This window comes from Branchiostoma floridae, chromosome 12 (genome assembly GCF_000003815.2).
Source record: "Branchiostoma floridae strain S238N-H82 chromosome 12, Bfl_VNyyK, whole genome shotgun sequence".
NCBI lineage: Eukaryota > Metazoa > Chordata > Leptocardii > Amphioxiformes > Branchiostomatidae > Branchiostoma > Branchiostoma floridae.
The window spans coordinates 13819738-13842798 of NC_049990.1; the positions used below are offsets into that span (position 1 = coordinate 13819738).

The window sequence follows — 23061 nt, forward strand, 5'->3', positions numbered from 1 at the left end:
CCTAACGTACAAATTTCTTGAGATATTTGACTTTAAAAATTGCTTTTCCCGCGGTCTGAACATAAGTTCCCGCAGGAAATTCTTGTTCCCGCGGGACTGAGCAGGTTGTTCCTTCGGGTTTCAAAGCTTACCCCGATTGCAGACCGCATACAATTAACACCATGAAAATCACTGAATTAATTAGAATCACACCTGGTTAGCTTGTGTAATTAGCACGTGTATGACCAATTCAGTATGTCTAGGAGAGGCCGACGGGATGAACAGGAAATCCTCGGGACCTGTCCCCCAACAGAAGCTGTTTTTTCTGCATCATGAGCTAGCTGACTCAAAAGAAGGCATTGCTTGACTTCAACGCTCAATATAGACATAACAAATGTCATCTTTGAAAGGATAGCACTATACGGGGTCCAATATATGTGTTTGTTTTGTTTTGTTTTGTTTTGTTTTTTCAATCACACAAGACTTTGGCCATTACATTCTCTCTCCATGGTTTGTAACATAACATTGAGGTGCCTGAGTTGGCTCAGTTGGTGTACAGTTTTTCCTGACATCAGGGTGGAGATGTTGAGACAGTTTAATTTGCTTTGATTTTTATTAACCTTTAGCCCATTTGGGCTAATCTTCCAAGATTCAAAACAATCAACATGACTATACATTATGTCAACATACATTTTAAAAAATACAACAATCAACAATCAAAGTATTTACAATAGAGCACAGTGTCTCAGGTCAAAGGTCTTTGAGATACAATGTTTGAGATGGCTTGTCTAAAACTGGACAATGTACACAGTGACGTACTGTCAGATGGCAATGAGTCCCAGAGTATAATTGCTTGGTACAGGAAGGTATGTTTTATAATGTTTTAAGTTTGGGTAGTCTGAAGTTGTTGGATACAGAAAATCTAGTATCATACATGTGGGATGAATTTAATTTAACTGGTCTGAAGGAATTGTACACATTTTGTGGTTCGTGGCTAGTGAGGGTTTTGAAGAACATTTAATCAGAGTAATTAAAGAGAATTTTTTTAAAAACTTGTCAAAAAGGTTGAAAAGGTTGGACCTCTGCAGGTCTCCCTCACACATCTCTGAGAGGTGTGAGGAAAGGCGTGAAAGGCGTGAATAAATTTGTCATGATATGGACCGTTCGGGTCATGATATGGGCTGTTCGGGTCCATATAATGGACCGACGGTTTCACAGTCAGAAAGGATTTGGATTGATAATTATAAGGCACACTTCAATCCCCTTAGACTATTGACTGTAAAACAGTCATTGCTTCTGGGGTAGTATTAGACCAAGGAGGTTTGTTTATACCCAGCTGGGGGTATTAGCCTTGAAAAGGCCATGACAACATGCAATTTTGTCTCCTTTTTGCCTTTTAGTGACTGACTACAGTCATGTATATCATAATTTGTCTTATGTCGCCAATCCAAAGTTAGCAACAATAGCAACTGAGACAAAATCTGACAAAATAGAAAGCCCAACAAAATCGTCCATAAACTGCCAGAGCCATAACCTCTGCTTGGAGAGTATGGATTTCTTAGTCTGTGTCTATTAGCTGGAAGTAGTAATATTCATATCTGGTGGAGCACTGGTCAAATTCCGGTGTTTTGCAGTTAGAAGTGATGTGCTGCCCCGGGTGCCTCTAAAGACTCTGGGTCTGCATGGCGGGTTGTGACAACGAGTTATGCTGAATTCAGAAGAACACCCTACGTATTACGCTAAATCAAGGAAGGCAATTATGATGAATTTGGATGCCTCACTACGAATTACGTAGATAAGGTGGCTTTCCCTAGAGTTATGGGAAATAACAATAGGCTGCCTACGCCTTACCGAAAAGAACATGCAGACCCTCTCTAAACCTTTCCTCACTGACCTCATTAGTTAACTCCAAGACTTACTGATGATACAGTAATAACGTATGAATCTAGTCATGATAGCATGCCACAAATAAAGATGATAATAAATAGTTGTATTTCTTGGCTTTTCCAGTTTGTTCTGTTTTTCACTGAACTTAGCCTACTCTTTAAATGTTTAATTGATGGCTTAAACTTTTTAAGACAGGGAAAAGCCTGTCGTAGAACACTGTTTTTCATTTTACACACAGAGATAACACTACGGTTACTCAAGGAGCTATCATCACAAATGATGAAAGCTCCTTGAGTTATACTGTAATTATTGTTGTATGGCAGTTTTTTTCCTGGTTCTGTCAAGCTCTCAAGGTGTTTTGTCAAGTGTGCAACAGGAATTTGAATGATAAAGCCTGCCCAGCATTGACACCTCTCTTGGCTCCCTATTGTCATGTATGTACTAGCTATATGTGGAGACATTAGTACAGAAGCTATTACCTTATTCCATTTAATATAAGATTGGGGATAATGTTATGTCTGGAAAATTGTCTTGGCCAGACATTTGTTTGTGTAGAAGCAAAATATTTTCTATGGAAATTATTTTGAATTAGTTCTTTCTGTGTCTACTCTTTTCTTACTCAAAAACCAAGGAGGTCCCTGTTTCAACCTTTTTGACGAAAACATTATCAAGTATTTCAACAATACTCTGGACTTGAAAATATGAAGTGCACTTTAAAGAAAAAATTCAAGATTTTAGAAAAGATCATCAGTGAGAATACCACTTTATATCATGATTCCCTTTTGTCTAACCAAGAATCACAAAGACCTCATTCATGTTGCAAAACTCCAAACTATTTTATGGGTTTTGTTTGTAATGTGATCTTTCCTTGAAGTTCATGGCAAATACCCAAACAAAAACTAAAAAGTGTGGCAATTAAAATTATTGCCATAGCGACGGTTTTAATGTTTATAAGTTTTACAGATTGTTGTTGTTAATGGGTTTTAATAGTCGTATTCCATTCGTTTGGCGATCGATGTTCATAGAGCATTGCTGTCAAAGGGGGTCCCTTGTGAGTGAAGGGTGAACTAATGTAAATGCTCCTCATCGATTTTACAAATCAGGGCCTCATTTTACATGAATGATATCAGTTGATCATCCTCTCTAGCTAAATAACAATATGCTAAAAAAAGGGTTTTTGCCAGTATCGATATAGATATATATATAGATATATAGATAGATAAAAATATTTTTCTACTGAATTAATTGTGTTTGTAATGAATTATGCAAATAAGGCTCTCATTTGCATAAACTATATAACTTGATCATCTCCAACAAATTGACATACGCAATATATGTTAAGAAAGGAGACTTTTGTCGCCTTTTCTGCTAATTTATGCAAATTAGGACCTAATTTGCATAGTTAATGTTAAACGATGTTCACTTGTACATAACTTCCAAATGCTACAAGTAAGAAGTTCCGTTCTTTTATCAAAATGACATTATAGTATTTTCTCATTAATTATGCAAATTATGCATTTATTTATCAATATTCTCCTCTTTCTCAGTTACAAAGGTCACATGTTGTAATGGTCCTTTAATTGAGCTGAGCATGTTTCCCAATTTATTATGCAAATTAGCTTCCACTCTGCATAATTCTTCATAATTAATATGTAATTATATTAAGCATCACGTAACCTATCCACATACCAAAAACCATAACAATCCGTCAACCCCTTCTTTAGTTATTCCCTTTAGAAGTCTGACACCTAAGTCTAAACCTGTCCTGCAGTTCCAAAATAAGCCGCTAGGGGGCCCAAACCTATACCACTTACTTACAGCATCAAGAGCTGTCTACCACTTAAGATTCATAGCCGCAGCATGTCCAGAACTCGAGATATCAAACCAAGAAGTTCCGCTGCAGTACCGTAACAGGCCACTAGAAGGCCAAAAATCTTATCGCTTCCAGGTCTCAACAAGACCTACCCACGTACCGAATATCAATACAATTCATCCAGGCGTTCTTGAGCTATGGTGGTCTTCTACAACCGGCACACACATACAAACGCTACCCAAAATATAACTTTCTTGGCGAAGGTAACCATCACATCGCTATCTCACAACCCCCACATGTTTTAAGCTCAAACAATGCTTGTTTCACACATCAGTTTGTACTTTTGAAAACAGAAAGATATCAAGGGTGAAGAAGGCCACCAAACTTTCCAAACTCCTGGACACCGTAAACCACGAACGAACCCGGAAGTGATTTCCACGACTCACAGGTCATTTTCCGAGAAACATATCTCCACAATCTTTTACCCCCTGTTTCAAATGTTTACATTTCCATGACCACCATACTACATACTACAATTCGGGTACGTCTGAAGTCCTAGGCTTTTCTCAATTTTGCACGGCTATCAATCAAAAATTGCCTTGCGCGAATACGGAAAATACTGCTGAGCACGTACGTGCCCTGGGCGACTGGAAATCTTACCCGTGGAGGTAATGGTACAGTCCGGCATGATGCAACTACGCATGCGCGGACTTTTGACATTCCTGACATTCCTATACAGTTTTTAGAATACTTTGGAAACGGTTCCACACTATACTATTAAGCTCGCCCATCAGGCGTCGCTAAAAACTTCTAATTCCACTTTCCCCCGTGATGCCACCAACTATGACCTGGATTCACGCCTCTTTTGTGTTCATGATGACAATTTGCAAATTCGACTGGCAGTAGTAGTAGTTCGCATGAAATTAAATGTTATCTTCAACAAAAAGATAAACAACAACACAGACACACCAAACCAAGCATCCCAGGAAATTGGGGGTTCTGGCTGGCCAAATTGGTAAAGTATAGGTACCCAAGCTAGTGTTGGCAGACCTCTGTTTTGCTAAAGTGTGACTAAGACCATTAAAGATGTTATTGTGGGTTTGGCAGACAAATTTGACATTTGTGTCTCAAGTTTTGTGAGGTCAAGTAGGTTATAATTTGGCAGAAGTAGAGAAGAGGTTCTGCTCATTCCAATTATGTACTAGACTAAATGATAATTACCAAAATATTTGTGCAATATATGAACACATTTTACTCTTCAGATTTGACAAATAATGACCGAGACCAGCTTGTTGCAGATGGCTAACAGTAACAAAATTTTTACAGGATGTAGAGAAGACTGAGAGAAGACTGCCTACTTTTTAGAAAAGCTTTCCAGAAAATAAGAATACACTTCAGATTATTTGAAATTAATCAATTTTAAAGTTTGTCCATTTTGATAAAATTTAGGCAGTACAGAATTCAACAGTCAATATCTAACTTTCTGATAGTAAAATAAATTTTCCAGAAATAATTCACGCAAACACACTTGTTGTGTATTCTTTGCATGTCATTATACAGTACCAGCATGGTAAAAAGTAACGTAATTACGAAAATTCGAAAACGTAAACACGGCGTAATTACGATCGTGTACACGTTTACGGTGAACACCAGATTACGGTGCCGCTAGCTCATTAACGCTAATGAGGTCGATAATGAGCAGCGTGTCCTCGCCGTAAGAACTGATTAGCGCCTTGATTTTACGACAGCGTGAATAGTAAAAATGCTGTAAAATCAACCTAAGGCAGCCTTCCGCTGGTGCAGTCTTTCGGGTTGCTAGCGGGCTTAGTACGTTCTCATTTGTATAAAATTCTTATTTTGGGGGGTAGAAAAGGCAATCTGCAACACAACTTTTATACTCTGAAGTGAAAACACAGGTTGGATTTATTCGATTGTGCAATCCATCCGAAGTTTTCTGCATTCAAAGCCACGCACTTTATAGGTCGTTGACCCCGAAAGACGCAGCCTGCGTGGATAGGTCGTTGACCCCCAAATACACAAGGTGCGTGGATATTTGCGCGGCGCCTCTAGGAGGGAGCAGTATCAAACTTTATACTTGCTCTTCTGAATAGCTTGAGACAAAAAGAGGTGGGGAATAATCACAGTGCAATCGCCATTTTGATCGATTCATGCAAAAGTTCATTGTACGGATCAAGACAAGCCGGTTTGACAAAACATATCATATTCTATAGCAGATAAATAACACATTTACCGAGATCGAGATCTATTCTTGTCTTTGACTTCGTCTTGCACTTGTCGACAAAGACTGAAATTTTTGTTTTGTCTTCAACAATCCCTTGTAATCAGCTGCGAAAACTCGCACGCTGACGGGAAACACGCCCGTGTCGTTTTCCGAGAGCAGAAGCAGTCCTGGGTTACTTTCACATTTACTAACTTAAACAAGCCACAACACTAAATAGGCATGACAATTTTTTTATGTTGGAAATAGATTTGACAAAAATTGACCAAAAGTGGACATTCAATGTTTCGGCACACCCGTGTCGGCCAACTGAACGCGAGGTAAAAAAAGTTGACTTACACCGAGCGCCGGCCTTACGTCTAAACAAACACGCATGTTCCTTAGCAACACAGCTTTTCTGTACAACTCTTCAAATTGCAATTGATATAGCCAAAGATTTGATTAAAATTTGAGCGTTGTAACAAATAATAGCCAGAAATCGGAGAATCGTCTGGGATCTGGATAAAACTAAACTAGAGATTATGATATGAGATTTGATGCATCCAGCGCGAAACAGCAGCTCCGAGATGGCCACTACAAGTCAAATATACACTTTCCCACGGTGTGTCGTCTTGATTACATTGAAAGCAGATCGCGGCCTTTTGAAGATCGTGCTGCCCGCGCCGGACAATCTGAAACTTTGCAGATCGCAAATTCAATCATTTTTGACAGCCAATCAGCGAAGAGGAAAACTGATAGCAAAAATAAGTTGACACTTGTCGCGTATAAAGTAAAACGAGGTTCTGTCGCTGGCGTTTGAAGAACCCTGAAATATGGCTCACAAAGACGTGTTGTTTGTGTATAAAAAATAAATGAGAGACTTTCAGTTTCAAACCTAAAATCGATAAAACGGATAATAAAAAACGATTTATTTATTTCAGTAACCAGAACCTGGCACAAAAGATTAAATCCTTGCATTTGTAAATGTACATTTTTGTATAAGTCCAAATTTGATTTCTTTTACAGTTTTTAGTTTCTCCGGAAATGTCAGACAGCTAGTGCTGTCAAAATTGATTGATTTTGTCGCCGGCGCCCGGCACATATGATACTAGATCAAAGGACCGCCGCCCCGTACAACTTGGATGTAGGGAACTTCTGACGTTCTGTACTGGGATTCCCACGATTTAGGGGACGTTCTAATAGTAGCAGATGGGGACAATTATATCAAGACATGTCGAATTAACTTTTTTTTTCAAAAGATATGTAATTTGGCCAGCTTCCTTTGAATATGTAGGAACATTTAACAACCGTTATGGAATATTTAAGTTGGCATTTTGTTTATTTCAATGAACTTTAGAATCACCCCATGTGTGACGTTTCCCCCTATTATAATAGACTGGTCCAATACTAGTTACCGGCTACGCTCACTTATCGGAGGTTTTGCAGCCGGACGACGCAAGTTTTCGGTGCTAAATTTGGTGTGGCATTGTGATGAAAGTCTTGGTCGGGTATTTTGAGACGTTTTTTATTTTTATTTTTTTTTTAGAGAGACGGAAACACCATCACAAAAGATGGAGTTTTGTAAATCGAGGCGTAAATTTTGATTCAAACTGTACCTGACTCAAGTATGACCAAGGACTTTGGCACAAAGCAATATCACCGACTCAAGGATGGGGGACGGAGTGATCATGATGTAATATTCCCACTACAAATAGATCGCTACGTGCGAAGTTCTCAAGGAGTATTAAATAGATCTGTGGACTATTTCAGGCATGTATGGTTCGCATTAATGGACTATTTGTACGTATAAATTGACTACATATAATGCTTGTAATATGAATATATATAGGATAATGTGTCTGGTCATAAGCTACTATTTCTAGATAAATTGACCATTAATTAGACGGCATTAGCTACTTTAAATATTTTCTAGGTTACGAATTTAGGTTTTCGTCGGCCGCCCTTTTCCTTGAAACACTGCTGCTCGTCGAGGGTGCAACTCGGCATTAAGACCTACCTGTTCTCTTGGGTCGGAACATCGCCATCGGACGTTCCTGGTCGTCGGGCAGTCGACCTACCTGTTCCTGGCGGAGCTCTTGGGACGGAACATCGCTGACGGCGGCTCCTGGTCGCCGGACAGTCGACCGACGAAATCAATACAGGGCATACTTTTATCCTTATGTGTTTTTACTGTTGTTGTTAATCGTATTTTGTCTGTGTATCTGTTCAAAGTTTTGTTGACGTAACTAACATTATATGTACTTCTACTATGTAGTTATACATCCGTCGCTACTTTTCTAAGCTAGGATAAATTAAAGGGATTGGGTTTCCATCCGTTGGCTTCCTCGGCCCACTGCTGATCGTCGAGGGTGCAGCTCCGCCAACAAGACCTACCTGTTCCTGGCGGAGATCTTGAGACGGAACATCGCTGACGGCGGCTCCTGGTCGTCAGACAGTCGACCAACGAAATCAATACATACTTTTCAGTAACATAGCATACTTTCATCCTTATGCGTTTTTAATGTTGTTGTTAATCGTATTTTGTCTGTTCAATGTTGTGTTAGCGTAACTAACCGTACATGTTCAAAGTTGTGAAGTCGTAACTAACATTACACTTACTTTTACTATGTATTAAGACTTACGTTAGCTAGCTACATTTCTAAGCCGGAATAAAAGGATGCGGGTTTCCATCCGTTGGCTTCCTTGGCACACTGCTGATCGTCGAGGGTGCAGCTCCGCCAACGAGACCTACCTGTTCCTGAATGAGCTCTTGGGACGGAACATCGCTGACGGCAGTGGGCAATTATACTCCTCTGTCGGCTAAACTCCTTCCCCAGCTTTATGTTACTGTTTTATGCCACGGAGGAATCTGCTTGGAGATTACGCTGACGGCTGCTCCTGGTCGTCGGATAGTCGACGCAAACTTACTGCGGTGAATACATTCAGCCTTGCAGCTATCCTAGATTCTTATGTCCTGGTTTAACAACTGACACCAATATGATTGCAATAACTGTCACGAGCGCTTAATTTTGAAATATTGATATAAGCAGTAAGGATAGCAGGAAGGAGTACATCGTACATATATTTAAGAAATTATTTTTTTCCGATTCATGCTGCAAGAACTGTTTTTTTTGGGGGGGGGGGGGGATATGAATGAGCCCTTGAACGAAAACGAAATATACAATCTACCGCTTGTAAAAAAAAAAAGATCGCCGTCAACAGTGGTGACGATCTATTCCCATTTTAAACTTCGTTTATTGATTTTATTATCTGCAACTACACTGTAATTGCGAACTTCCCAGAATTTCCGGTGAAACTTTTAAAGCTCTTTTTGAGAACACTGAAGACCCCGGGCCCATTCTCTGGACTCCTATATACATATACACTACGTCACAACATGTAACGTTTAAAACCCGGAAGGTAAGTTTATATCAGATTTTCCATCATCATTCTGCTGCTACCCGATCGACCATCATCTATTCCAAATGTTGGAAATATGTTAGGTAAATTGCTATTTATAAAATGTGCTAATGTATATGAAGAAGTTTCGTGCCTTTGTCATCACGATACATGTCGTTCCAAAATATTCAAAATATATACGTCGGTACTTAATATCGCTATCAAGTAGAATAAACCAAGAAAAAAAAAACACGGCGGAAAAACAAGCTCTGTGTTTATTGTAACAATGAATGAATGAAGACCTTTATTGCGCATTTTTGCCATAGCGGGCTGTTAGACTTAAAGTGCAGTTCGCGCAGGCCCGATCTTTGAGAATTGAATATGCCGACAAACTCAAAGAAGCCGCGCCTCGGCCGCATGTGTCAATCAAATTTAGCGTCGCGGTGGGAGGGCACGGGTCAGACCCATTTTTTCTACAATTCTACCGTCCGGTATCTTATAACATCTACTAAACACGCAAAAACATCTATTAGTTTCGATTTCAACAATGGAGGCCTCATATTTCCACTCCAAACCCCAAAGTTTGCCAACATTTTCCACTTGGTAAACGCCACACAAAACTGTATACACGGCTGTGACGCCGTAATTACGGCGTGTACACGTCGACTGTGTGACATACCGAGGAGAAAAGTGTCTCACTATGGCATTTTTGGACGTTTATATTTAATAGGAAGCGAGGACGTAGTAGTTATAAAATAATTGCACCATTCCAGATATGTATTTGTCGAACCTTAAAGATATTCCTATCAAAATTCGAAGGTGGTTTTCCGAGCGCGCGCTGGTGTATGTTCCCGATCGCTGATCATGCCCGGCGGCAATATCAAACCCGCCGGTGAAAACCGGTTGAGTTATATTTTCGGCAAACAGGAGCATTTTTATTGTGAAGTTGTATCTGGTTCCGTATAATATTTGAACACACGTATTTATGCTTCGAGAAATACTTTCAATTCATACAAGAGAACATGGTTATGAGGATTGTTCTGCTATGCAGTCTACATTTTGTTCGGAAAATCACAAAAGATCGGCTCGCGATTTACTTAAAAAACAGTCTAGTTATGTTACGCATGCGGCGGTACCCCGCCCTCCGGGTCAGGCGCCGCTAAATTTCTGCCGCAAATCATGCTGTTTGATTAATAATTAATGACGTTCTCATGAATATTCCGTGTACACGGTGTTCAAAACATGAATATTCTGAATATTACCGACCGGTTTCCACGTGATACCGCCCCGTAAATACGGCCGTAATTACGATCGTATTTACGGCGTGTTCACGATTACGCACACCGTAATTTACGGTAAAGTTTACCGTGCTGGTACTGTATCATAGGTTTTTCTTATACAAGCTTGTCTTTGCCTTTCAAGTTTACATGCTTGGATTTTGTAGTTTTTGTACGTGTGAATCTGACAACCCCATTCGTCATGTTGACAGGGCCATTATTATCAATAGTAATTGTTTTTAGCACCTTGGCCGAAAGTAATTAACTGTATTCATCTTTAATTATGCATAAAATGCAGTCAGGGACACTTTAATTGGTCAGTTCATTACTCATGGCCTGAAATGTCTGGTCGTAATTTCTTTGTCCAGTCAAGGAGCTTTTTTAACCTCCTTTCTCCAGCACTTGGAATTATTTCTTGATAGAAGAAAATAATCAAAGTCAACGATCTAGAGCTATGTTAGCTTTCAAAAAGAAGTAAACGACTAGTGAACTAATTCTTAGCAGGTGTTTTCATGTACTATTTTAGGAGATGGAAACTCACCTCAGCATATTACATTGAATCAAGAAGGGTATACGGTATACCTGCCTAAAACCCCCTTCTACGAATATATGTTAAACTTTAAAATAATGTGTTCCACAATATAGGGAAAACGCATTGGTGTCCACAAATTAAACAGAAATTCACAAAATTCCCTACACAAAAACAAATTACGAAAACACGTACACTATCAAGTTCTTGATGTTCGGCTTCTTTAAAACAAAATTTAATGTAAAGATAGGCTCTCGAATTTTGATAAAACATGACAGAAGCTAAACAATGTCTTCAGTATGGCCGACACAACAACTACAAAATTATGCATAGCTTACAGTCATTGAAATTAAAGCTTTGAAAACAATCCTCGAGAAAGAAAAGGAGATGATAATCTACAGCTATATGCAAGGAGCTATCATCAACTATACATGTATTCCGTAGGCAGTGTTGGGAAATTGCATTGGCTTCAACAACAAAGCACTGTTCACAAGATTCACAATAGGGAAAATAGACAATACACTACAAAGCAAAACAGGGAGCTTTCATCTGTACAAAGGTAAAGAAAGGTTTTGAATTTGGGCAGAGATAAAATGACAGACCTAGAATCCAAACAAACAATGTTTTCAATATGGCGGACACAACAAGTACACAATAACAATAGGAATCACTTAGTCTAACACTGTGAGGCAAACCCGCTTTTTAATGGAGCATTGCGTGTTTTATAACCATTCCGTGTTCTGTGACCCTGACCTGGAGTCACTATCTGTTAAATACGCGCAACTCCAGAAAAACGTACATTAGCAACGCAAAAAATGCCTAAAACTAGCCCGACTGCGAATTCTACTCGGAGATTACTATGATAGGAATGGAGACTTGTTGAATCCAAGGAGATTTAAATCCTTGCTGAATCCTTCCCTTTTTGTAGATAACTCCACAAAAATTTAGATTAGCTTATAATATAGACAGCGTAACTTTGTACTAGGGTTTATTTACAAGTAATGAGGTTTATACTTAGTACAAGCACAAGGTGAGTGAATGGATATTGTATGTACATGACCAGGCAGACGTTGAAGACACGAGTCTACAATCAATCACCAAAGCGGATGTACTTTATATTTCGAGTCTTGTTTAGAAGCAAACTTTTTGATACACATGTCAAGCTTATCGCATATTTTGTATCAGTCGGAAACCTGGGGCTTTAATAATGCAAATCCTGTCGATTGAATCACTTCGAAACTGATGAAAATGCCTTTCTTATACACTTAGCCCTACACTACACTTAGCAGAATGGGAAGTTCCCCATTCAAACGGAAGCTTCTCTCAACCAAGTAAATGTGCCAAGCCTGTTTGTCTTCTGTCTGTTACGGCAACAATGGCCGAATACACATTTCATATTGAAGGACAGACGGTTGCCGTCTACAGTTATTATGTATAAGTCTGACTCCTGAAAGGAACATCAAGATTAGCAAAATTACTAGTATGAAGGTCGGTCTCGTGACTTTGTGCAGAAGAATATATCGGGTGTTCATGTTTTTTGTTAGCAAAGAAGTGTGTATGATATACTAGTATTGTGAATGTCTCATGTGTCAGAGCAAGGAGGTTTTACCTCCTTGGTCAGACCAAGGAGGTTGGTCAGACATGTACTAGTATCTGATTGTCTGATCCACCTGCACAATTGTGCCAATTGGAAGATGAGCCAAACAAGACTAGCTTCTTAGTGGGATTTTATGTGCCATCTAGGCAGTTAACATTAGGTAATAATGTTATCATTGTCTATTATTATTCTCTATACTTGTTGAACTATTTCAAATTAAACTACATTTTCTCAATCTTGGGACTTCTGGTATTCGGCCCCCAAAGATTATAGTGGACTGATCGTCAGCTAACTGTTTGGATACAGGAACAATCCAAGGGCTCTGGTTGGGTAGGGGTGTTTGAAGAGTAGGTCCAGTCTGGAATAGAATTTGTGGGAAAATGCTTTTGACAGTTGCCAGGCCAGAGTAGTAATTGACGGTAAGGCTTTCCCGTCTGAAATTTCAATTCTTGAGATAATGTTGTATCTTTTTTTCACTCTCCCATACCATTACACGTGACATTATTAATGGTATATATTACTCTAATACTGCAACAGTGGTCACCCCTGTAGGGCCGGCGAGGAAGTGTGAAATTAGGTCGTAAACAAATGCAAAAGAAGGGAGGAACAATGGGTGGGGATTTCAGGGCAATTATCACTCTAACTACTACATTTTTGATTTTTACAAGTTTCCAGTCCACATTGGGTCATTTACATAATGAGGGCAATGCAGAGGGTTGTAGTGCCAAGTCTTAGTCTTTTGGAGACAGTTTGGCTGGCAGACAGAAAGACATTAGTTTATATAGGGTAGCAATTGTAAGAAGGCACAAAAAGATTTCTCACTGTTATGCTCAGAGACACTCATGCAGCTGTGTAAAAGGTATATAGTAAAATAACAATTCTCCTTTTGTATTCATAAGGTGAAACACAACAGACAACAAAGGACCACTCACACTAAATAGATAATTGACAGATGGTGATTATTTGAGTGCACTGGCACATGAACCATACTATACTGAGTATTTATTCTCCATGATGGTTATCACGAAGCATTTTAAAAGTCAGGGCCCTCACAATGAAAACGGAGCAGAAAACAAGTCCATTATAAGACTTATTACTCTTAGTCCATTCACACCTTATAATTTGCTTGATGATTTTGGAACACAAACTGTTCACAGCGAAGTAACTGTATAAAATCTGGTATAAAATCTGGATGATGTTGAGTTTGTGAGAAAGATACCATTAGGCTGTCTGCTGACGAAGATACACCATTGACTATTGGACATATTTTTAATATTTAAGCTGCTTCAGGATGTGAAGAGGTGACCATTTTCAGAATACTACCACCGAAGCAATGACTGTTTTACAGTCAACAGTCGGAGGGGATTGAATTGTGCCTTATAATATAATCATCAATCCAAATCCTTTCTGACTGTGAAACCGTCGGTCCATGATATGGACCCGAACGGTCCAAATCATGACCCGAACGGTCGACATCATGACAATTCACGCCTTTCACGCCTTCCCTCACATCTCTCTGAGAGGTGTGATGGAGACTTTTACCTGACATTTCTATCCCCGGGGATGCAATTTTCCCGCGGGAAAGCATGTTTTTTGACATTGTCTTCCCTGGGGTTGAGAGTTCAGACCCGACGGGGTAAGAAATTTACCCTTCGGTATCCCAATCTTGCTCCGCGGGGAGACCTAAAGGATAATCGGGACGCTCCAAAAAGACCGCGGTCAGCTTGCATTTTCCATCAATGATATCTTACGTTGTGAACATTGTAGAATAATTATTTTTATATCACTATACTCAGTACGCCAAGATCTACGCACTGATATCTCACTTGAAACTAGAACATCAATTTTGGTTGATTTTCCAAATACCGACTGAACTTCCTAATTTGAATCGACCAGTGTTATATGATCCCTACGGAAATCATACGATCCACTACTAGGAAACATACGATCCTTACGGAAAACATACGATCCACCACTAGAAACATCCAATCTTTACTAATTTGATGGACTATATATATATATGTAACATAATATAGTCCCAAAGGACCCATTGACACTTTCCGCATATTCATTACTCTTTGGTATGTACTTAATAAAATATTAAAGTTGATAGGGTAAATCATTTTGGAGTTGTCGACTGAATCCAGAAAGTTTTTCCATAATTAAAGTGATGCCTTTTTTTTATTTCTTACTAATTCTTGCTTCTGTTGCTCTTGTCCAGGTACTAAACCTTATCTGATGGGAGATGAGCCTACCGAGGTGGACGCAGCAGTGTTCGGTCAGCTGTCCGAGATAGTTTGGACAGCGCCCGGCTCCTACCTACACAGGATTGTCACTGTGGGCTGTCCCAACCTGCAGGCCTACTGCAGCCGTATCAAGGACCACTATTGGCCAGACTGGGACCAGCTGACTAAGAAAACTAAAAAGGACGAATGAGGACATGTCTCTGTAATTAAGATGTTACATTCCAATATTTCTCTTGGTAAAGAAAAACAATTCCCAGGCACCATTCAATGTTGGTTATTTGTATAAATCAGTATGAAATACTTCTTTAAAAGTGATAATCAATAAGTAATATACTATACATTTTAAAGTAGAAATGCATAACCTCTGACTTTGCAAAAACCCAGCATATGATGATTTTGGGCCAATAATTTATGATATGATAAGATTAATGATGTTATTTATTGATGTTGAATGTGTTATTGACTTATGTGTATGATATAAATGTTGCTAAATGATGCTATCGGTTAATTGTATTAATTTAGCTAATTGTGTTTTTCCCATCAGAAACCCAGCAAATGATGATTCAGGTTGATATGTCACAATGTAACTTGTTAAATGATGTTATTATTTGATGTTAAACGTGTAATTTATTATATAATTTTTATTTTTATTAAATTAGTGAATGATAATGACTATAGATGCAGAACCCAGTGACAGATGATGATGATGATAAGTGATTACAATGTTTTGCCAATATAATTAAAATAATTCATTTTATTTTATGGAAGAGGACTCCAAGAAGTGTATATTTTGTATGTCAATACTACTGGAGATTTCTTAATAAACAAACAAACAAATAAAATTGTTTTGTGTTGTATGCATTAGATGCTATTATGATAATTTCAGGGTTCGAAATAGCCACTTTATGTACTTAAATCCAAACTCACTCACTTCTGTTCATCCAGCAGTGCCTTCTGCTGAACAAGAGTTCGAAGACATCATACCTGCATGAAATATTCTGATTATGCAAATGACTTGTACATCCGCATAATTTATGCACAGTCCATATTAATTATGCAAATTATGGAGTTATTTGAATAATTTGTATCTGCTGATCATCCACCTGCTACAAACAACACGTTACATGTATTTGAATCCAAAAATGGAAAACACTAATAGATTTTCTCCATTAATTATTCAAATTAATTCCAAATTTGTATAGTTAACACTTCAATATGTACATCTCTGCTAAAGATATTTGCATGCTAAATATCATGGAAATCGTCATTTCTATGTTCCATTATGCTCCTTGTAAGATTTTGACCAGAATGCCCCAGCCTGCACTTCCAGAGCAAGCTACTAGGGGGTCAAAACATACATCACATCTTCCTTACGTCACAAGCAATATGCCACCCAAAAAATTAAGGTCATAGCATGCCCAGGTCAAAAGACACAAAAACCGAAAGGTTTTGCTGCAGTACGAAGGTCGCAACTAGGGGGATCAAAATCGACCTTGACCTTCGTCTTCCCTACCCACATACCAAATATCATTACAATCCATCCAGAGATTCTAGGGCTACATGGTGACCACAAATATCCAGACACACAGACAGACGAGTCAAAATAAAGGCATGAACAGACGCACCAAAAACTGTTCCTCCAATTTTTTATGGATGCAATTAGTCTTATGATTAATTAGTCTTATAATTGTTTCGTGGAATATTTTGCCAACGTCTACATCTGTTTGGAGCTCTTCAAGTTATGGTGCACACAGACTTTGCACGGACACATTGCTGCAGAAATTCCTGCATAATTTCCTGCAATCGGACGTATAATATGCACTGATCATGATAAGGCTAGGCCCTACCTGTGTGAAAATTTGCCCGTCCCGGACTAGTCCGGACCGGCATGAACCGTCAGTTCGAACCATGCAATAGTCCGAGGGTCGGACTGGTCGGTCGGACGGGACGGACGCTCGACAGTTCGCAGAACGGTTCGGACGGCCATAAAGGGTCCAGATTGGCCGCTTGGACTAGCCCGGACTACGTCCCGGACTGGTCCCGGACGGCATGGTTCGAACGCTTTCGGGCGGCGGCCTGGAGCGGGCCGTTCGAACGGTTCGAGCCGGTACGGCTCCGCCCGGGCCGGACGGCCGAACGGGCGGTTCCCATAGCAACAAAGCGATCCGAACCGTCTGGGGGCGTGCAGAGCACCGCGGGGCGCCGGTTCGGACGTCTGCGGACGTCTGCGAACGTCTGCGAACCACCAATTTACATGGCAACTGTACCTCCCAAACACCCGTGAAATGCGTAAAATCGTGCTGTTGTGAGGTGGAAATCGCTGCCCAAACAGTTCGGACGGTCTGAACCGCCGGAATGCCGTCACAAAATAGAAAGAATTTGAATGCAATTCATCCCTCTGCCGCCAGCGCTCCTATAGACAAAATATTAATGACGGCTTGAAGTTACAGAATGACACCAGCCGCAAGACAATCATTGTAAATCACATGTGCCCTCACTTTGACGTTATGTGCGTGCGGAGTCCCAGGAAACATTTGATTGCCCGCACAAACCATGTACAAAGCGTAAGTAATGGATTTCTGATGTCTTTCCGACTGAAGCGTGGTTACCAAACATGTGGTGGAGACACTATCACTAATATATGATATACATTCAAGTCCATAATCTAGAAGATTCATTTATAAACATCATTGAATGCCCTAATATATTCATGCCAACGCTAGGCACGTTACGCACCCAGCGGCGGCGAGGGTTCAGTGACCCCATCTCAAACGTAAACAAGAAGACGATCCTATGAAGAAGCCAAACATTTTGTTGGTGTGTGTTGAACTTTATTGTATTTTGTTGAAAGAAAGTTGTATCTAAATATTGAATGGTAATATATGTTAATCTAGTGCCACAAAATATTATTCTACGTGTCTAAAATAAGACTAGTTTTGATATAGGTGCTGGCCCCCATACGTGAATTGAACTCTCCCACACTTGATTGAAGCCTCCCGGTCCTTTGGGACAGCCGCCCGACAAGTGCGCACATGTCTATAACTCGTTGTTTGTTGTTTATTTTACGTTCCATGTGTTAATTTTTGGCACAGTTTGCACATCCATTGACAGGAATACCACTAAGAATGATGTCGTCATTATACCCATTTCCTTTGTGTTTCTTGCCTTTTTTCACGAGCAAGTTATTCAAAGACGGGAAAATACGATCCAGATATCAATTTGCGAGCCAGTGGCTAGGCCACACCCACACAGCGCGAAACTTTAGGTATAGAGGCGTGCCGCTGTCCATCATCGCGTGGCGACCGACAAAATAATTAGCAACCATATCTCCGCTAGCTGGGTGTCATGCTGTCCGTATTATAAAACGTCTGCACAATTATTATTGGAACCTTTCGTCAGTAAATTTACTTTGCGCACTTGTAAGCGACTTTTGACAAGACTGGCCGGTGTTCCCGTAAAGCTTTCCTTCTGTCCTAATCCCAGCAAAACTGGTCTCCGGGGACAGCCGCCTACCAGACCGATTCGTAGGGCAGTAATCAAAATGTCACACTACAACGGGTCTCCAATTTCTGGAAGGGTGGCAAAATCACCAACGTCCGGCCGCACCTTTGAGCTTCGGCCGTAAGTCTAGAATCTACTTAAATTATTCAGCAAAGCAAATAGGATGTAAAATCTGCTTGTCTCTAGTGTATAGTTATTGTGCATGTGATTTCATTAACTTTTGTAAAATCAACGATATTCAGAAGGCTTCAGAAGTACCACGAGTGTTATCATACAATGTTGATTGAATGAGTAGAGATTAAAAGACGTCACCTTAGAGGATTATTGTTAACCTACGCCGTAGAAGTTTCAACTTTCACATCGCTTGATAGATTTTTATGCCCGTCAAAGGCACATGTGTGAATAGCAGGCGAAATCTTTACTTGCGGCACAAGTAAATAAACGCTTTTTGAAAAGTTGGTAAGGAGGAACAATATTAAACGGGGAGGATTATTGTCGAGGAAATTCCGCTCGTGAGGACATGGATATAACGTCCTTGGGAGGAAGTTACTAGTATGCCATGGTGAGGAGAAGTAATTCTATGGAACGTTGATATTAATATTTTTCAGTTGTAGTTGTACTCTACTCTCTCTACTCTATATGAAGCATGGACATGGACACCTGACGTGCTAATTCAGATTACGCTTAGTCTACAGTTTAGTCTTTGTTCTGTGCGTTTGTTACACAACATTGGGCATGTACACAACCAAGATACGCTACTGAAGTACAGAGAAGAAAACAACTTCGCTGGAATTTCACAGGTTTTATCCCCAGGGGCAGGCAGGCGAGTTTCTAAAGCTTGACTCCCTGCTGACAATAATCCCGATAGCCCGTCCGAACGGTTCAAACGGTTCGGGATTTACTGTGGCGTGTCCAGAGATCCGCCTGGCTCCGACATGTCCGACCCGTGAGAACGTTGCCCCCAACCAGGGAGGTTTTATCAAACCCGGGACATTGAGGAAACAACTTCGTTACCTTCGTCATGGATTTAAAATTACCTCCGATTAGTGGTGTATGCGGAAATTGTAAGACGATCATAATCACATCATTATCTTCGCCGAGAAGGTTATATTTATGATATAATTTGCAACGGTACGTGGAAACATGACTTCCTCTTTGCTGCAACAAGTGAAAATTACGTCATCATACTACTGTGTTTCCACGAAAATGGGCGCTGAAACAACATTGTGCATAATACAGCCCACAGGAGTCCCAGTAAGTGCGGAAAAAATACATGGATACTTCAGTTAGCCAGGATTTTGACTGTGCTGTTGATAATTTCACATCTAACACACTTGGTAACACAGCTTAACGATGTAAAACAGTTTCTTACCAGTTCAGTCTTGAACAAGAAGGGATGTTTGTATTCCAGTCCGTTCGTATTCCACGGAAGTTTCGGCAGTCGGTTGGAACAGCATCAGAACATAATTCCACACAAATTGTTTGTGTTGCTGGTCCATTTCCATCTCTCCATGGCAGTTTGATGCATCCTGACCCGAAACGACAACGTACAAACCCCTCACGCGACACCTCTTCCAACTTATCCATGATAGCCTGTACATTTAGCCTTAGTATAAGACTAAAAAGCGGAAAAATAACACAGGACATCAGGAAACGGTTTACTGATGAGTTTTCAATTTGAAATGACCGCGACGCACGCGCAATGCTCATGTTATCCCCAGGGGCAGACAGGGGAGTCTTTCAAGCTTGACACCCTGCTGACAATAATCGTGATAGCCGGTCCGAACGTTCAGAACGGTTCGGGAGGCACTGTTGCGTGTCCTGAGATCCGCCTGTCCCTGGCCCGATCCAGGGCAGTTCTCTAAGTCTAACCTTTCATATTACGAAAGATGAAGCGTCCAAATTTCTCAGGGGAACATGACACCGACCCGTAGATTGTGCGTCACCATCCCCAACCCCTATCACTACTGATTTGCGACGCACGGGTAGTGAATTGTCTCTCCTTCTGTAAGTGTAACGTGGATGCAGCCATCCTGCCATCCACGGCGTTTCTTTATCCGGTCGTCGCTTCGACTAACGAGTAATATATTTTCGAATTTATTGTACATTTGTGCTCCTCAAGCTAATTACAGGTCAATATGATAAAGTAGTTCTAACCCTTCTAACAAGAAAATAAGTCATTGATTATTCATGTAAAATGGTGGCGTTAGATGTTCGGCTAACCGTTACCCGTGCCCTGTTTTGGATACTGTACTCCAGCGTGACACAGCACTGCACTTGTTTTTAGTCCCACTTTCTTCATATAATGTCAAGGGGAATATTACTGGTCAAAATCAACAAGTTTTAGATAATTCAGAGGACCAAAACTCGATTGAAGTCTCGCTGCAAAGTTACCGGTAGTCAGGTCGTCCAACAGGTGCTCCAACTGGTACGACTCGCAAAAAAATTCCTCTTCGGCCAAAGCCTGCGCTTTGACTCCAAACGGTGGTGGAAATTTTAGAAAGTGAGAAACATTTAAAATATATTGCACTTCACAAATCATGTTAGTTATTGTCCACAAGGCGAGGTAATGCCGGACGTCATGAAAGGTAATAAAGATACTAAATACGTTTTCAAAATTGTCTCCCGTATCATTGCACATTTGGACAGAATCGCCGCTTGGTACCATGACAATCATTGGAAACGTAGAGCTACTCAATGTCGTCCTATTTGTAAAGCGCCAGGGACAATTATTTAATCCTAGGGTAGAAAGATTAGTTCTACAGAGAACAATGGTGGTCTAGAGATCTGTTAAACTTTTCTCCGCCCGTTTTAACGCCGTGCAAGCATGATCAATCCCGGGGTGTGTGGTGCACCGGTGAAAACTTGTGCCATGGTGACCTACAATAGTATTGTCTTTTATTCTTCTTATAGTACTTTGCTGCACTGCGTTTGGAAGACAACGGTTCTATTGGCGCGGGCAATGTAGATAGCAAATCAAATAGTGCAGCAGAGTGGAGAATGTAGCGTTCGTGTGAGTTAGAAACGAAATACGGAGTGCCGAATTGTAATTCGCCATGCCACTGCGTGACTATCCACAAGGTATCTGCTGTTACGTTTTTCTCATTTACCGCTAGAGAAAAATAAAGAGACAAACAGAAACAGGACTAAAATATATTCATTCTTCATAAGAACAGATTTCGTAACAAAAACTTATTCATTATGTTCCTATAGATATTCATATGTATATTAAGTTATAGACCTGACAAAGTCGCTTTACTTTTGTCGTGTCAACAAAGATTTTATATGCTGCATGCACGGCATTGGTGTACGAGATGCGATGGAAAGACTGGTACGTCGAGAGGGTAAACATGTAGGTGTGATCCGCGCACTCAACGCCGCATGGGCGTGATGGACAATCCAAACTCCGCTGCAAGTCAGAGCAGGCCGACTTCATTAGACCGCCCGGCATGCAGGACCATAAACAGGCATTTGTCGCAGTTCTCCCAGACTTATTTTCCCGTCCATAAAACTCGGACAGGGCCCACAACCTAAATACGTCGCAAAATGTGCCAATGTAACTGCGAGAATTTTGGCATTGTCTGAATCACTTATATTTATCGTAAAATTTCCCCTTTGTCACATTTCTGCGAATGTTTAAAAGTTCTTATTGACGACCAGGGGGGTCGTGGTTGAACAGCGTGTTTTGGCTCGGCATATTCGGATGAATTTCCAAGAAACTTGATAGTGGGGCATAGGATTTCAGCTGCAGTTTCTTACAACCAATCATGTGGCTCATTATGTGCAGTGAAAATCGACGTCTCCGGCTCATTTCGTACAAATCGTAGCGATTGGCTAGCCAGTAAATAGATTGTCTCACACTGTACAAATCAAACGGCTGCCGCCAGCATGGCGCCATGGCAACAGCCAATGTGTGGCGGGAAGACCACCAGAGCGCCGCTCACGTGCGCCTCACAGGCGGGATGTCAATCAACCCGCTGTTTATTTCCGCGGGTGCGGCCTGGAACTGGGATGGCCGTATTTGCCAAAATCATCTCGCGCACGGAACAGTCGGCTTTCCGAGCAACGCTCGCATATGCAGAAAAACTGCACTGAGTAGCGGAGCAGATTCTTCAAAGGGTGACTCAACACAGTGTAAGCTGGAAATTGGAAAATGAACAGCATTTTATAAGTGTATGTAAACTTTACTAGAACTTGTAGAAGACCCATCAGTTCGTTTTGCTACTCTATTGAGTATCGTATTATACTCTACTCTTCACTTCAGATAGCCGTGCGTGGTGACTATATAAATTAATGAACGAATATGTACAAGAAAATACGTCACCCATTCATTAGTCGCGGCCAAAATAGTATAGAAGAAAAGTTGTAGATGTGAAGGTAGAAAAATCTAATTTTTAAATTTTATTTTCATAGTATTGTTCAGGCGATAGTGCAACGCTATTACTATTAGTGTTCGCCCGCTCTGGCTGTTGCCCCGCAGTAATGGACGTAATGCATGCCTCTAACAATGTCTAATAGTCTCACCTACGGACTTTATCGCTCTTCTGGTCGCTGCGCTTAGTGTACGGAAGGGGGCGCTGTCGCACGGCTTCATACAATTTAGGGACTTAGACGT

At 40.5% G+C, this 23061-nt stretch overlaps 1 protein-coding gene across 3 annotated transcripts in view; it reads left to right on the forward strand.

Annotated features, from left to right (window-relative positions):
- Window positions 1–23061, forward strand: part of LOC118426879 (failed axon connections homolog) — a 32730-nt gene that overhangs the window by 4862 nt on the left and 4807 nt on the right. Inside the window, exon 5 of one of the 3 annotated variants that reach the window (XM_035836451.1) lies at window positions 14921–15778. The exons of the other annotated variants lie outside the window; for them this stretch is intronic. Within the exon in view, the coding sequence (XP_035692344.1) occupies window positions 14921–15135 (215 nt within the window). The 3' untranslated portion in view covers window positions 15136–15778. Of the gene's footprint in view, window positions 1–14920; window positions 15779–23061 lie in introns of those variants that run through there. 3 annotated transcript variants of the gene reach the window in all.